At 39.2% G+C, this 15,147-nt stretch overlaps 1 protein-coding gene across 2 annotated transcripts in view; it reads right to left on the bottom strand.

Annotated features, from left to right (window-relative positions):
• CPLX4 (complexin 4) overlaps positions 1-13,400 on the bottom strand; it is a 30,487-nt gene extending 17,087 nt beyond the window's left edge. Inside the window, exons 1-2 of one of the 2 annotated variants that reach the window (XM_019518323.1) lie at positions 13,136-13,400; positions 9,209-9,307 (exon numbers count right to left, since the gene is read on the bottom strand). In XM_019518323.1, the coding sequence (XP_019373868.1) occupies positions 9,209-9,307; positions 13,136-13,302 (266 nt within the window). In that variant the 5' untranslated portion in view covers positions 13,303-13,400. The remainder of the gene's footprint in view (positions 1-9,208; positions 9,308-13,135) is intronic. The other variant, XM_019518322.1, reaches the window with a different exon arrangement.
• Positions 13,401-15,147: the final 1,747 nt, after the last annotated feature.

The raw sequence follows: 15,147 nt of genomic DNA, 5'->3' as shown, positions 1-15,147 counted from the left end.
TCACTATTGCCATTAGAAGTTCTGCCTGAAAGAGAACTGAGTGAAAACCAGTTGGATACCGACAACGAAATCACTGGCATGCTGTACGTGTGCACACCTGTGTAGGAAGTTGGGGAGAAGAGGGAGAAGGAGGCAGAAAAGACACCTGGACAGAGCTTACTATGGCATTAAGATCTAAGTAGGACAGGGGAGATTTCAAAGTCACTGTTGGACACCCAACTCCTGCTCATCATTAGGTGATGGGCACCTAGCTGCCCTTGGGCCATTAAAAAAAACACACCTTTCAGCACATAGACCTGTAGAGTAACAACCATAAAACATGGCTAATGAAAAGAAAGTACATAAATATTAAATGTACAAAAAAAGTCAAAGTTTCATGAAACTTTTCTACTTGTCTGCTAGCTTAACTCTAGTTTTTAGAAACTTAGGCCAGTAACAGAATCAACAATTCTGTGTCCAGTGGCTGACTACCATTTTTCATATAATAAACATTTTTGCAATTCAGCATGCCCTGGGTATACATTTTTCTTATTCTTCATTATGGACCAGTGTTACAGAACCCAAACCTAAAAGAAAGCAGTATGCAGGGCTTTGGGCTGAGTGTCAAATTGAGACTGATGGGTAGATAAAAGATTAGTGGATGGTTAAAGAGAAGTCCCACCAGTTTCTTGATGTCAGTGCTCACTTATTTCTTCTTTCTAGCTACTGGAAAAAAAGACCAATGTTTTGGATAAGTGTAAGTATATGATTTGGAGCAACAAAGAGTTTCAAAAAGGATTCGAGACTATAGAGAAATTCAATGAAATACCATGTGTAAGCTCCGAAATACCATGTGTAAGATCCCTGGATTCCTGTATTTTTCTAGTTAAAGATTGGATCCCTTCAGACATCTGTGCTGTGATGTTATTGTCTACCACCATGGTTGACTATGACACGATTAAGTGTTTACTCTGCTTTAGTCTACTTCGAAAATCCCAGCCTAAAGGCCATTACAAATTCATTTTTCCTTCAAAATAGTGAGCATGTGTTTAACTGGATAGCAGAGAAAGCCTTGGTGGCTTACACAATGAAGATCAATTGCATTTTACACAGTATGGTTTACAGAAATTCTACCACATTATTTGATAATGGACGTTTTCATTGCTATACACTTGGTCAGCCACTGTTGACTGACAGAGGACATTTTATTTGCTGGGGCTGATTATATGACAGCTAGCAGCCCCGACAAATATATTTGTGTTTTGCACCTGATTAAGAACCAGGCTCTTCGTTATTATTTAAACATGGGTAGTATACATTCACAAACCCACAAGGTTACTTGCTTTTAAAACAGACCAGTGAATTTTAGTTTCAAACTCATGGCTGTGCTCTTAAGAAAGAGGGATGTAGTTTTATAAAATGGTCACGAGAGGGCCTCTACTGGCTTGAAGTTAGAAAATTATGCCTGTCGGGTACAATGCACGGTTTCACGTTCATCTCTTGTGTGCTGGGAATCTATAATCATTGTCTGAGGTGACAGAATTCACTTTTTCTAACTGATGGAAAATTGTAACTACTTCGTTGCCAAAATCCAGCTGTTGAAACTGTTGATGTTTTGAAAGGGATTTCTTCAAGCTACTGTGTAGAGACAGGTGTGAATCCTTTAGTAACAAGTTACGGTCCTGTAAGGAACCAAATACAATATAGTTCAGCTACAAGCAATGGAGTGAGTTTTTAAATTTTCCATTACAATTTGCCAGCAGCTCTCTCAGCTGTTTAGGCCAGAACTAAAAAAGGTATTGAATGTCTTCACAATATTAGAGGAATATGGCAGCAAGAAGGCCGTGTGAACTTCCTACACCGTTTTCAATAGTCATTTCAGTAGTCAGGTGCAGTTTCTCAGAGCTCTGACAGTACAGCTGCAAAACTCTGCTGATGTCTCTAGTGGACGATTGGGAATATAAAGATGATGCAGCACTTCCACAATCTCAGACTCAGTGGGCACGCCTACATGAGACACTACATGAGACATACCAGGCAAAAACCATGCTAATGCGCAGCAGAATTAGTCCGCTGTGCATTAGCACCACAAAAAAGTGTGTGCCGTCACTAATGCACAGAAGTGCTAATTATGGTGTGTTGAGTTAGTAGTCAACCAGTCATTACATGTTAATGCATCATTATTATGGCTCATTAATGAACGTGTAGATGCGCCCAGTGTTACCGACTGGTACAGATTCCCACAGGTGTAAAATTGCTGTAATCTTCAAGTGCTTTGCATTCACTAATGCTCAGAGAATAATTTCTGCTTGGTTTTTAGTATGCAGTACAACTCCCTCCAACCTGTCATCACATGCAGAGCTGTGGTGGAGAGTGCTACACAAAGCATTCCCAAAAGAGCCTCTACATGGAATAATGCTATAAAGTTTACCATCCAGAGTTTGCTTAACAGCACAGCTTCCAAAACTGACCTTGACAAATTTGTGATTGTACCTGTAGTTTTTATCATCTTTCATTTTCTTTCCAGAAAATAGTCATACCTACAGCAGATTTCTTACACAAGTTTGCTGGCCTTACTGACATGAAAAATTATTAGAGGAGGTTCTTCATGACAGGAGGTAAGAGAGTGGCTGAGATGGGTGATAGGTTTAACAGAGGAAAATCCTTAAGTAACATACTGATTAGCTTTGTTTGCTGGTGGTCCCCTGCACTTCATGTTAGTGGGGAACATCCCACAGTGCTGAGAGAGGTAGTCAAGGGTCTTTTGTTTCTCAGAGCAAAGAAGGGTTACTCTAAATGATACAAGGCACAGTAGAGATGCACCTTTATAGACTAACTAAATAAGATATAAATGGGGGGGGTGGAAAGAGAGAGAACAAGCTTTTGTGGGCTGAAGCTCACTTCATAAGATGCTGATGCTACTTTAAAGGATGTCAGTTTTATGTCTGAACCACACTTTGGATCTCTGTTGCCATTCTGCAGCCCAAAAACGGATCAAATGTGCCTGACCTTTGTGTTCATTCAGGGTACATGAAAATTTTTTAGGACTTGACCTCTAGAATAAGGGGTAGATCACTAAAACAGAAAACAGCTTTTTGTTAAACAAAATTGTAATAAAATGTTGGTAAAATATTATGTAAAGAGAAATGTAGGTAAATGTTATCTTATGTAATCAGCAGAATATGGGCTATGGTTTTACTATTTTAGCAAAATCTCATGTATCCAACTGGAACTAAGGACAAGGAATTTATTCAGGGAATAGAAGTGTGGATAAAAGTGGGAGTTTAGGCAAGTTAATGCCTATAGAAGGGCATAACCTGAATTTAGATTACAGAAGTGGTCAGATAATGGGAGAGAACAGAGGGGCTCAATTGTGTTAGTGTTATTGCTGACATCCTACATTTTCCTTAACCATTTCAAATATAAATTCATTCTTTGGTTGCTCAGAAGAGGTGATGCCACAGTTTTATTTTTTTTAAATCCCAGACAGTCCGTTCCCAAACCTTAACTTTGGCAAAGTTAAAATCATAAGAGCTGACAGCTCATGGGAAGATTTTTTCTTTAACTTTTCTTTAAGTTGGACCTTAATAAGGTAGTTGCTCCTAGGCCCAAAGTTGACTCTCTGTTCCCTGCTGTTATGTAATCTCTGTGATGGTAACCCTGAGCAATTATGAATGAAATACCCTGGGGGATTAATAGTTTGTTAGTTGAGGACTTTTTAAGTGCGTTGAACTCCCTGTGGATTGCTAATTTCATTATTGATGCTTAATTAATACAGCAATTATAAGGTTGCATGGAGACTTCTTGACACTGAATTGGGCTATCATCTCACCTCCACCCAATAAGAGATGACTATGCAGGAAAATGCTGTGAGTTTTTGGACACAGTCATTGGACTTTTACGTACACTGTACTGGAGACCCACAAAGGCATTTTAGATGACTTATGGCCTTACTACTTTAATTTCATGCCAAGCCAAGGACTGCCAATGAGGAGCATGTCCTGGCTACTCACTCCATACAGTATGTACCCCCTCACACAAGTGAGGCAGCATAGCCACGTCAGAGAGACCCTGAGTGCATACCAATAGCACACACAGGTGAGAGAGCCCAAGAATAGATTTGGGAGCAAGTCAAGCTAGTTTTAAAGGTGTCCAAGGCTCAGCATGGAGATGGCATAGACAGCCCCTAAGAGTGTGGCTCCAAAAGCAAATTACTATCAAGCAAGCTAGGCTGCAGACTTACAGTCATGATCTATTTTGTGGGGATGGCTTACATGTACTCTTTTCATGAAAAATTCAAGATAATTTCATTGAGGGGCAATCTGGCATGTACTGAGCTGTAAGAGCTGCTGCAGGCTCTACTCTAGCTCATCTTGCAATAACTTGTTCATGTAAATATACCCTAACTCCTATTCAGGGGCTCATCTCCCAATGAAATAAATTATTTCCAGTGGGAGCTTGGGTGCCTAAATACCTTTGTAGATCTGGGCCCTTGGAACGTTACTTACAAAGTACTGACTCAGCATTATTTTGATCAAAATATCTTAACTCAGTCTGCTTGAATCTGGGTTGGTTGTCACAATCTGCCAAGACAAAGTAAGGTCCATGACTTCCAGGGGAGAAGAAGAATGAGAGAGAGAGCTGGGATCCAGTAATCTGTATCAAAACAGAGGATCCCTGAGTGGAGTCAACCTTGGAGAACTCTAGGTAATATCTATTGCTTCAAGAAATTGTCCAAGGAGTCAGTGGAAACTGTCGAGAGGAACCCTTGCTAGAGGAACACACCCCCAGAACTCAGCAAATTCAGTGGAGCTGAGGACCAAGCCCCTACTATATTTGTACACTGTGGATATTTTAACCAACCTGGGAAAAATAATCTTGCTAGTAATCTTTAAAGGGATATGAAGCAATGATCACATTTTCCAAGGTCTGTCAGGAACAGCTCCTGGCTCAGCTTAATAATTCTTGAAGAACCAACAACATTATTTAGGAATCCATTGGCAAGGAGCCCACTCAATCTATGAAAGCTTTCTAGCAATTCAGTGTTTGCAAATGGTTTCAAGTCAGCTATGGTAACTGAAGAACCTGGAAACTGGTGCAAAAGTCAAGGAGGAATGGGAATACATAGTGGTTTTCTAAACCCAGGAAAGCCAGAAAAACATCAGAGGATGAAATAATGAAAATGTTCTGCCCTTAACAGTTCAAGAAACACATTGAAGCATTCTGCTCTCAAAAGACAACTTCAATCATACTACACTGTACCTGATACTGTCTTCTTTTATGTAGGATTAGTTTAAACCAACTTGACTGAAGCAATTTTAGGCCTCAGTCCTGCAGTTCCTTGCTCTCGATCAGATTGCTGCAACCGCTTGGAGCATCTTTGCACCTGGACTACCATGGAGTTCTACACAGCAAAAAAAGACCACCTGGATTAAAGCTAAAATATCAACATTCAGTAAAAAAAAATTGTTATTCACTGAGATCACTCTAATGTTTAGGAGAGTTTAATTTATTTCTGAATGCAGGGGGAGAAACCCAAGACTCAAGGGAAGATTGCAGTTGGGACAGCGGTTCTCTCCAGAGAACCTGGACAACATTTGGCTGAGTAGGTAGTGCTCACACTTGCTCTGCCACCAACAGACATAGTATGACACTCACCCAGCTCTAATTTTTACCTGGCAGCCCAGTGTCCTTTTTATTATGGGCCCCTCAAGCAGCTTTGATCATATGACTAAACCCATGGAAGAACTAAGGCTGCAAGGCAAGCAGCCTCTTTGAACCTGTTTCAACCCATCTTATTCTAAATATGTGTAAAAAGAAGAGTATAGAAACAAGAAACATAAAAACCCCAGTGGATCTGAACCTGTAAGTCCTTGGGTGGGAAACTCCCACTGAAGTTGCTTCATCTGTTTTGTACAGTGTTTTAATATAGACTATTCTCCCTATACTGCCTATCTTTAATTTTTTTTCATTACCTTATACTAGCAGTTGGTAATTAACTTGCTCACAATTAATTAATCAGCCTTAAAAGTTCCATTTTGCCTCCTTTGCAGGCATATTTCATACAGTGCAATTTGGCTGTGAGACATTGGTGTCAATGGGAGTTCAGAACACTAACTACTTACAGGATTGGTACTATTGCAAAGAAAACTATTGTGTTTTTGGTTTTTTAACCAGATTTCAGGCCCATATTGTGGAAGGAAATTGTGCAATTAGAAAGACAACTACCAAGTACTGGGAAACATGGAAGGAAGCAAAAGAAATAATTTAATTGTAAAACTCCACACAGTATAAATTCATTTCACATTCTGAACATAGTTGCTGACTCCCTGGACAACTTGTGTAAGTTGAGGCATTGTCTAGAGCTCTCCACTTGGTGTTCTCCTCAGTGTTTTCTGTTTGGAGTCTGAACCCCTCCTCTGCTTTTCATCCCTTGTTTCCTTGAGTAAATGAGAAGAGTTACCAGATTCCTGAAGGACCCTCCTCTTGCCCAGATGTATTTGGCTCACTACAGATACATAGCTCCTGATACATGATCCTCTCCTCAGATACAGTCACCTAGCTGAGCTTCCCTACCTAAGAAAAGCAAGGAAAAACATCTGGCCTGATCACTGTCATTGTTTTCCTAACCAGATCACACCTTTCTCTACATGTTACCAGTAACCTCACCCAAGCTCTCCAGCTGCTACATAAAATTATCTGTTGCCCTATAAGAGGCCAAGATGTCTGATTTCTATTTTTTTAATATTCATAACACTGTGGTGTTTAGTATTGGTCACATGTAATGCAAAACGGTTGGAACAAACAGAAGTGTAGAGTTAAACCTAGGGAAGCACGGACTGTTTATGGGAAGCAAAAGTCTATAGAAAGAAAAGGATCGTGATATCAGCAGAATTAAAGTTCTCATATGGAAAAGGCCCATGAAATGTTATAAGGTTGAAATCAGGGGACTTTTATTTCAATTAATTTAACTTGCAGCATGTACCCAATTTTCTACATCATTTTTAAAGTTTAGAGAACTGTATCACTATTCCAGAATATTAATGCTGGTTTATAGTAGGATTTGCATGAGCTATTAAAATATAGAGGGCCTTTCTGTAATAGGCTGAAAGGGTCCCAAGGGTCCTGACTGTTTTCGAAACATATTTACAACACAAAGCAAAACCATAAAGACACAAACATGCAAAGCAATTCTTTATCTGTTGTCTTCATTGCCCTTTCACAAAAGCACCCCCAGACAGAAAGTTCTCCTCTCTCTAACTTCTTCATTTCCTTGCTCTACTGCTCCCATGAATCAGCAACTGAACACTATTTACAACCACTAAAAGACGGATGTTTAAATACATAGCTGGTTCCTGCCTGGCCCACAAGTTACAGCCATTCTTAAGGTTTTTATTTTGGAGGGCCAGCTTGAGCGCCCAAGCAGGCTGAGCGGCTCAGAACTGTTCACAGAGCCTTTAAAGGTGTCCCCTATTTAGAAAGAGTGCTGAGTAGGAAACTAAGGGGAATAAACTAGTGAGAACAAACTAGTCTTTCAAAGCAAAGGAAATCAAAACTGAAATCTGAAACAAAGCACAGGCAAATTAGGTTAACTCCAGCAGTCGTTACAGCTGCCTACCAGAGCTCCTCAGGCACACCTGACAAGCTCACAATAAGAGAAAAGTAATCTCTGTGTCAGACAGAAATTGTTAGTAGCTCAGTTATCCAAAGTGCTATCAAACAATCTTTTCCAAATCAATAGATGCCAGAGATGCATGGATCATAATACTCTTAATGACCAAGACTCTGGGTAGTGAAATGAAAAGTGGCGGGGGGGGGGCAGTAACCAGGGCACCAGTCCTGGACATTGACTCTTGGTGGTGGGGAAGGGTGGTGCACAAAAACAGCGCAGTTGTGCTGCCGGTCCAGCTGCTGCTGCATTGCCACTGATGCTGCCCCACGTGCAGCTACCAGCATGGTGCTCCAGCATTCAGTTATGCCTCTGCAGATCCTTACAGGCTTTTAGGCATCTAACTCCCGACATGAAATAAAAGAGCAGGGCCTATGTCTTGTTCACAGAGAAATGAAGCGGGAGAGAGGGGCATTCTGCTACATTCCCCCAGCTGACCATGAGCCAAACAGTACAGCTGTGACCTTGAGGCCTCCAGGTGGTGGTGCTGCCAGGTCTGTGCAGTAGATGGCTGTATATGAGGCAGAGGAAGAACCTGAACACAGCTCTCCCACATCCTCAGTGACTGGAGTATAATGCAAAAGTGTGCCAGCACCACCTTCACTCTTTTCCAAGAAAGGACTGATCTGACTTGAAGCATACCCAGCCCCCCAGGAGAGGGTTCAAAGCAGAGAATCCCACATGGTGGTAGGCATTCCCCTCCTTGCTGAACTGGGAAGGTAAGTCTTTGGGCACATCTACATTGCATCACCAGGATTTTAAGAGAGGGACACTACCAAACACACCCCAGCCACCCGTTCCTGTTTGCGTGGCCCAAACCCAGAGTGACTTTCCTGGTGGGGAAGTCACTCCAGTGACTATTTAATCATGCTGATGAGTGACGATGACAGAGGTCTTGAGAGCAGCTGCAGGGTGGTACAGGGGGGGAAGTCACTCTGGTGGCATTTCTGGGTTTGGCACGTGCAAGCAGGAACAGGTGGACAGAACCTGTGTGTGCTGGGGAGACACAGCTTTGGAGAGAAAGGGGCTTAAACCACACTCTTCACATGTAGCACAGCCCAGTTCAGGCAGCATTTGATGCTGGTTACAGGTTTCTGTGACGCCCATTCTTGGTGACCTAATTGCCCCTGTGCCCTATATAGGAAACCTCTATCTTCACAACTTGGGATTGTGAATATCATTGCATAGTAAATCCCTAAAATTAAAATGTCACAATACTTAAATTCCCCCTGTGAATGTAGCTTCTAAAAATAAGTAGGATCTAAATGAGAGGCAGGGTCCTGAGATTTTCAAAAGTGGCTGATGATTCTAGGTGCCCAACTTGAGACAGAAGTATCTGATCGCTCTCTGAAAAAGATATGTTTAAGGTTGGACACCCAAAAATGGATTTCTAGTTTTGAAAGCTTCGGCCCTGCTTTTTCCATTTTTGGATAGTAGGGACCTGCTTGGTGAAGAGGAAGAGACTCAAGCGTCCACATTTACTGCAAAATGGTGTATCAGTATGGAATCCTCTCCACCAGGTAGAAAAATCACAATATAGACTGGGTAAAGATTGTAGACTGTTGTCTTACCTTAGGGAGCCTGTACTTTTCTCTTAGATGAACTCGTAGACAAGCTCTCTCAGCTTTTTTGTGTGCAAATGCTGCATCTCTCTCCATCCTGAAAATCAACATGAAAGACAGATATTTTCTGAGTTTTGTCATAAAATACAATGTGACAAGTTCCTTAGTTTGTTCTTGACACTGAACTGATTCCCTAGCCACAGAAAACAGTCAGTATTTGTTCTCTTCTCATCTTATTCTTTAAATATAGCTGTTTGAACACAACAGAAGAAAAGGCCCTGGCAATAGAACACTTTCCAGTAAGTTATTAATCAGCCTCACCATCTCTGTGGAAGGTAGGTGTATGTTATACCCATTTTACAGAGGAAACTGAGACAGGGATCAAGTTATTTGTCCAGAACCACAAATGGACTAAAAGTGGCATTAGAATACCCGTCATTGACACCCAGGCCTGTTCTTACAGCAATAGACCATGAAGCCTTGTAAGAAATGCAAAAGCAAGTCTAATGAAAGACAAATATCATGCCATTATATCTATTATGAATCTCCATGCTTTGATAACAGCTATCATTGGTGCAGTTCTGTGAAATGAAATATATAAGTTCAGATTTTTTCATGATACTCTGACAAGAGACTTTTAGCCTTGATTCTGTAAAACCGTATTGAAAGGAGACCTCTATCTCCACAGGTTTATTGCACATGAAAAAATCTGGCCAAAATGCTGCTTACTCCTCAGCTAGTTGGGGGTTGGACTAGATGACCTCCTAAGGTCCCTTCCAACCCTAATTTTCTGATAGTCAAAGTCTCAGTTATGAGAGGTATTTTTATACATAAAGATACCTCTGAGTCAAATCCACACTCCTTAATCAAAATTCCAGGATTTGGCCCCTAAGCATTATCCTTATAAAAAGTTTACTGTCATCAGAATTAAATGATTTCTCATAGCCTTATTTACAGTCTGCCATTTTAGTGAATCAGGGTGAAAGTGATGTTATTTGATTTCAAAAAGAAGTTGAGTGTGAGCTAGTTAGATTGCTTATGTGTTAACTGTAAAGTGCATCATTCCAGACTTAATTGCTAAGACTTTCTCCCCTACATATTTTAATGATTATTTACAGTTTTGGGGAGGGGTCCCCCATTTTCATTATTTTTTCTAGATTTGGTGAAAACCAGCATTTTGGTTAAATCTCAAGCAGGAGCTTCCAAAGCAAAATGCGTGGATTTAGTCGTCAAAATTTCATTAATTTAAAAACCTACATCCTTATGTGCAATTACTAGTTATGCAGTTATACAGATTCACAGGTGATCCTGTTCATAGAGGTTCATGATAGGGCAGGACAGAAAAAAAGATCTTATGGTTTTTTCTTAGAAAAAAAGTTGTTTCAATGAAACCAACATTTTTTTTCTGAAATGTTATCAAGTTATATGAAAACTTCCACCAAAATATTTCAGTTTTTTTCTTCTCCTGTTTGGGAAAAGAGTAATTCCAGAAAATCTTGTCATTTCAAAATGTCACTTCAAGTTTTTCGTTTTTATATTATTTCACATCATTTCCTGTCATAGCAATAGCAGTACATGATTTGTAGTATAAAGAAACAGTTTGGCATGTTGACAATTGTTGAAAGACGCCAGAGACACTTCAGTATAAAATGTTTCCTTCAGCACTAAGCAGCAGCTGCCCTTAAGGATTTTTAAAATAAAATAAAAAAAAAACAGAATACCTCAAGTCTTATGGGTCATAACATGTTGTGAAATACTACAAATATAACATAAATGAAAATAAAAGGCCCATAAAATAAAATGTAGTCCCCAACATTTCAAATTGCAACCCAAATTTTAAAATTCCAAAGTGAAAACTGTCCCTGATGGAAATTTTTCTAGTATTCTGTTTTATGGAAAATATTTCTTTTTACTCCAATTCAGGGGAAAAAAATGTTGGCACCTCAACATTTTCAGTAAAATGAAAACATCGTGTTCACATGAGCTCTATTTAATGATCCATTTCTCCTTTTTTTAATCCTTCCCTCCTCCTTCTAAGGCATAAGGAGATTGGCCACAGTGGATGATGGGATATTAAATATGTTCAAGCAGTGCTCTTAAGTTGTACTGAAAATACCCTTGGTCACCTAACCGGTGCATCTTGTTCACATGCCCAGGGTCACCTGGAAAGAAACATTCCTCTGGTTAGAATGAGAGAGACCTTTGTGAGTATTTCACTTTCCTCTGAAGCCGAGGTAAATATACCCAGATGATCCCTCCAGGCAATCTCGCCCAGTTGCTTTACTGCCATTTGCAGAGGCCGTGTTCATTGTCACATCCTGGTCTCTCCTGTGTTTTTGAGGATCAAAATATTTGGTGGAAACAAAGTCCTTGGCATCATTACAAGGAATCTGTGCAATACTTGGTACCTCAAGATATACAGGAGGTAATCAACTGAATTCTAGTTTTACACTCTGTAATATAGGATAATGACTTACAGGACCTATTAGGGAACCCTTTCAACCTTGAGCAAATCTTTCATTTGTTCACACACATGTATTCCATGCAGTCCTGACAAACAGTAACTGAAGCATTCTTACATGCAAAGCTGTGTTGTTTGGAGGTTATAGAAAAAAGATGGAAGGCAGGAGGGTCATGGGAAGGATCCTAATCCACTCTGAGCCACTGGCTCATAGCACGACCTCTTTCACATCATTTAACTTTTTTGATCCCTGGCCTGTGTAGCTGCAGCGCTGAGTAAAACTAGGCTGACAGTAAAGGTAGGTCTCTTATTTGTGATCAAGCTTGACAGACACATTTATAACTGCAGTGTCCAGTTCCATCATTCATTTTTTCTGTGTGAATAAACTAAAGTATTCATAACTATAGTTCCCATTTGCAGTGAAAAGAATATAGTTTAGTTATTCACCTGTAATACAGCTTAACATCTAACACTAAACACAAAGACTCCAAAACACCATTGAAAGAACATGATTTCCTTTTTCAAATCCTTGCCCTAACCCTAGAATTCTTGTGTGGCTTATCGTTTTGAGCACACCATCTTTTTTAAGCCAGTTGATTTTTTTTCTTTAATTCTCCCTCTATAAAGTTTATAACAAAAGCGGGCAACATTTAAAATTTAGTTTTCAAACAAATTACATTTGGTTCAGGACTTTATAATGGAAGCAGTATTGCTAAATATAGACCTGGATACTTTAAATTCTGGAAGTCATTAACCTTTCACCTATAATCATCTTAAATGTAGGATTTAGACACCCATTATGCAACTGATCATTAGTGAAATAGATACAACAATGATTTGCAATTCAAGGGTTTCCTTTATTATTTTACATGCCTTAAAAATGATATGTTCAATATCTGTTGTTAATTAATAGTTAAACAATGTTGATACAATTTTATATCACAGAACATGGTCAAGCATTGTAATTATTAGCAAATTAAAATTACTGAGCTGTACCATTTAGTAGCATTGGAGGCGACTAAAAAATGGCATAAAATTGACACGGTTGTGATTAAATAGTGTATGCAAATTGGATGTAGTGTTCTAAAAAAGTATAGACCGTATCACTTTCAGCATTTTAGGATTACAACCTCCTTTAGGACACCGGCACACCTAGACTTAAAAAAATAAAAGAAATTACCTTGCTCATACAGCAACAGAAAACAAAAACAGTTGCATATTAGTTCAGTACATCAAGTTATGTCCCTGAGTGTTGGAAGTAAGAAATGCGAGATGAAGGATGATGCCATAATCCAAAACATCTTAGTATTTGTTTGAGAGAGACTGTACAGCAAAGGCAAAATGCCTTCTGCTAAAGAAGAAAGAGGAGGGAATACTTTTCTGCCTTTTTTTCCAGGGTTCTTCTCATATGAACCAAGTCATCCTGGATAAGTCAGCACTGATAATAAGGGAACGTGTACTCACTTCTCCTCAACCATTTGCTTTTGATATTCTTCATACTCCTCTCTAGTCATTCCTGCTGCTGCAGCTGGGTCAGAAGGACTACTTTCTTCTGTCTTTTCCTCACCTCCACCACCAAGGCCTAAATTCTTTACCTGGCTGCTTAACATGCTTTTCATTAAAAAAGCCATTTTCTTCCTGAGGCAGGGAGAATAAAAAGCAAAAATTAAAAAAAAATGTTCCCTAAAAGAAACAACAAATTCTTCAGCTAGGGAATTTCTACAGCTTCACCCGCTCTTCAAGGGCGCAATGCTACTGAAACGTGGATGCCAAAAACAGTTTGTCAGCCATAATCTGGATTAAAGTGGTGAACTCCTCTTAGTATCTAGAGGCAGATGGTTCAGATTATTCCAAAAATCATTAGATGGAACTATCTACTTTTCATATTAATACCTTAAGCTAATTGTACATAAAAATTCACATTATACCAATAGCATTTTCATTTCTTTAGCTTCAAACGCTCAGTTACATGAAGAGAAAAGCCTCCCTGGGCACACACTGCATCTGAATTAAAGTAAGACCTAGTTGATTAAATGACTCCCCTGGAATTGTAAATTCAAACTGCTGAGGAGAAAATCCTGTTGGACTCAGAAAATCCAACGAGATTTGAAAACTAGGATTCTTCATTAAGCAGAAAACAAACCCAATCCTTTTATCCATTAATATTGTTTTATCCCATTGGACAGGAAGCATGGGTTTCCTTCATCTGCTTTTTCAGGGTTTTAAATGTTTAGTTTCTTTGACAGATGAATGGGTCATTACTGTCATTGTAACTTTTTCCCCCACAGAGGAAGTAAATCGTATCTTCTATTTTTTCCAACATTGTGATATGTTTGTGGTTCCATTGCGTCTTTGTACAGAGAATTACTGACTGGCATGATATGGAGATTTTTTTTATGAAGATGCTTAACCACCAGGTAAGAGAAATGCTTTCACTCAGCTAGATCACAGCATTTTGTTGCTATTCGCCAGTATATTGTCTGGTTAGTGTCTTGTTTTTACAAACCTTTACCCATTCACATGAGTAAAGTCTTTACTCTAGGTTTATTTATGATGTATGTACCACTTTGCTAGACCTGCCACTTACAGTGTAATCTCAGGTAGGGAAAATGTTCAGTATATCTCAATTGTCTTGCATACTTTTTTATGTTTTAATAATAGACTGAGGATAATTGGGTGCAGTTTAATTAACAGTTCTTGAGTTTTGATTATGCAAATGGTTTTTTTGACACTATCATAATTTCATTGGCGATATGGGAGGATCTCAGCATGGCTAATGCCTTAATCTACATTAGGACCTTTCTAATTAAAGCACTCCCTGCTACTAAAAAAAAATAAAGCGCAGGATGTTCGGTAATCCTGGATTATCACCGATTAATCAACAGATTTTAACTTTCCTTTAAAAAATAGATGAATATCACTTAGAAGTGAGAATGTAAAAATCATAATAAAATGGATTTGATCTCCTACAGATAACTAGAATTTTTTTTAAATGTGAAATGGTTTTACAATTATGCTTCATTTTAACATTCTGCATAAATATTGTGAAGGCTCTCTGGTCAGGACCAGTCCTCCTGCAGTGAGGACTCATTCAGCACCTAGCTAGACGGAGCCCCAAATTTAAATCCTCCAATCAGGGAACAGAAACAAGACCATGCAAGTCAAACTGCAACTAATCACACAGTTTGAGCAGAGAATTCTGAATGCCCACTATCAACTTGTGCACAAACTATCAAATAATTCATGGATAAAACATATGTAAAGCTCATTATCCATTTATACATCATGCAAACAGAATGAATGGTTTGCAAAAAATAATCCTGCTTCATTTGCAGGAGTGCTAGTGTATGCATTTCAGCTCTGCCAAGGACTATTCAGCAATTGCATCTGTGCAAAGTCATGTCTTAAGTAAGCATGGATTGCCACAATGCAAATTACTCAGTCAGTAAGAGTTGTAACTAATACCTTACATTATG

This window comes from Gavialis gangeticus, unplaced genomic scaffold (assembly GCF_001723915.1).
Source record: "Gavialis gangeticus isolate Ggan-Ray unplaced genomic scaffold, GavGan_comp1, whole genome shotgun sequence".
In the NCBI taxonomy this organism is placed as follows: domain Eukaryota; kingdom Metazoa; phylum Chordata; order Crocodylia; family Gavialidae; genus Gavialis; species Gavialis gangeticus.
Note: the sequence above shows the minus strand (reverse complement) of the source record. Positions and strands in the feature narration are given on the sequence as shown.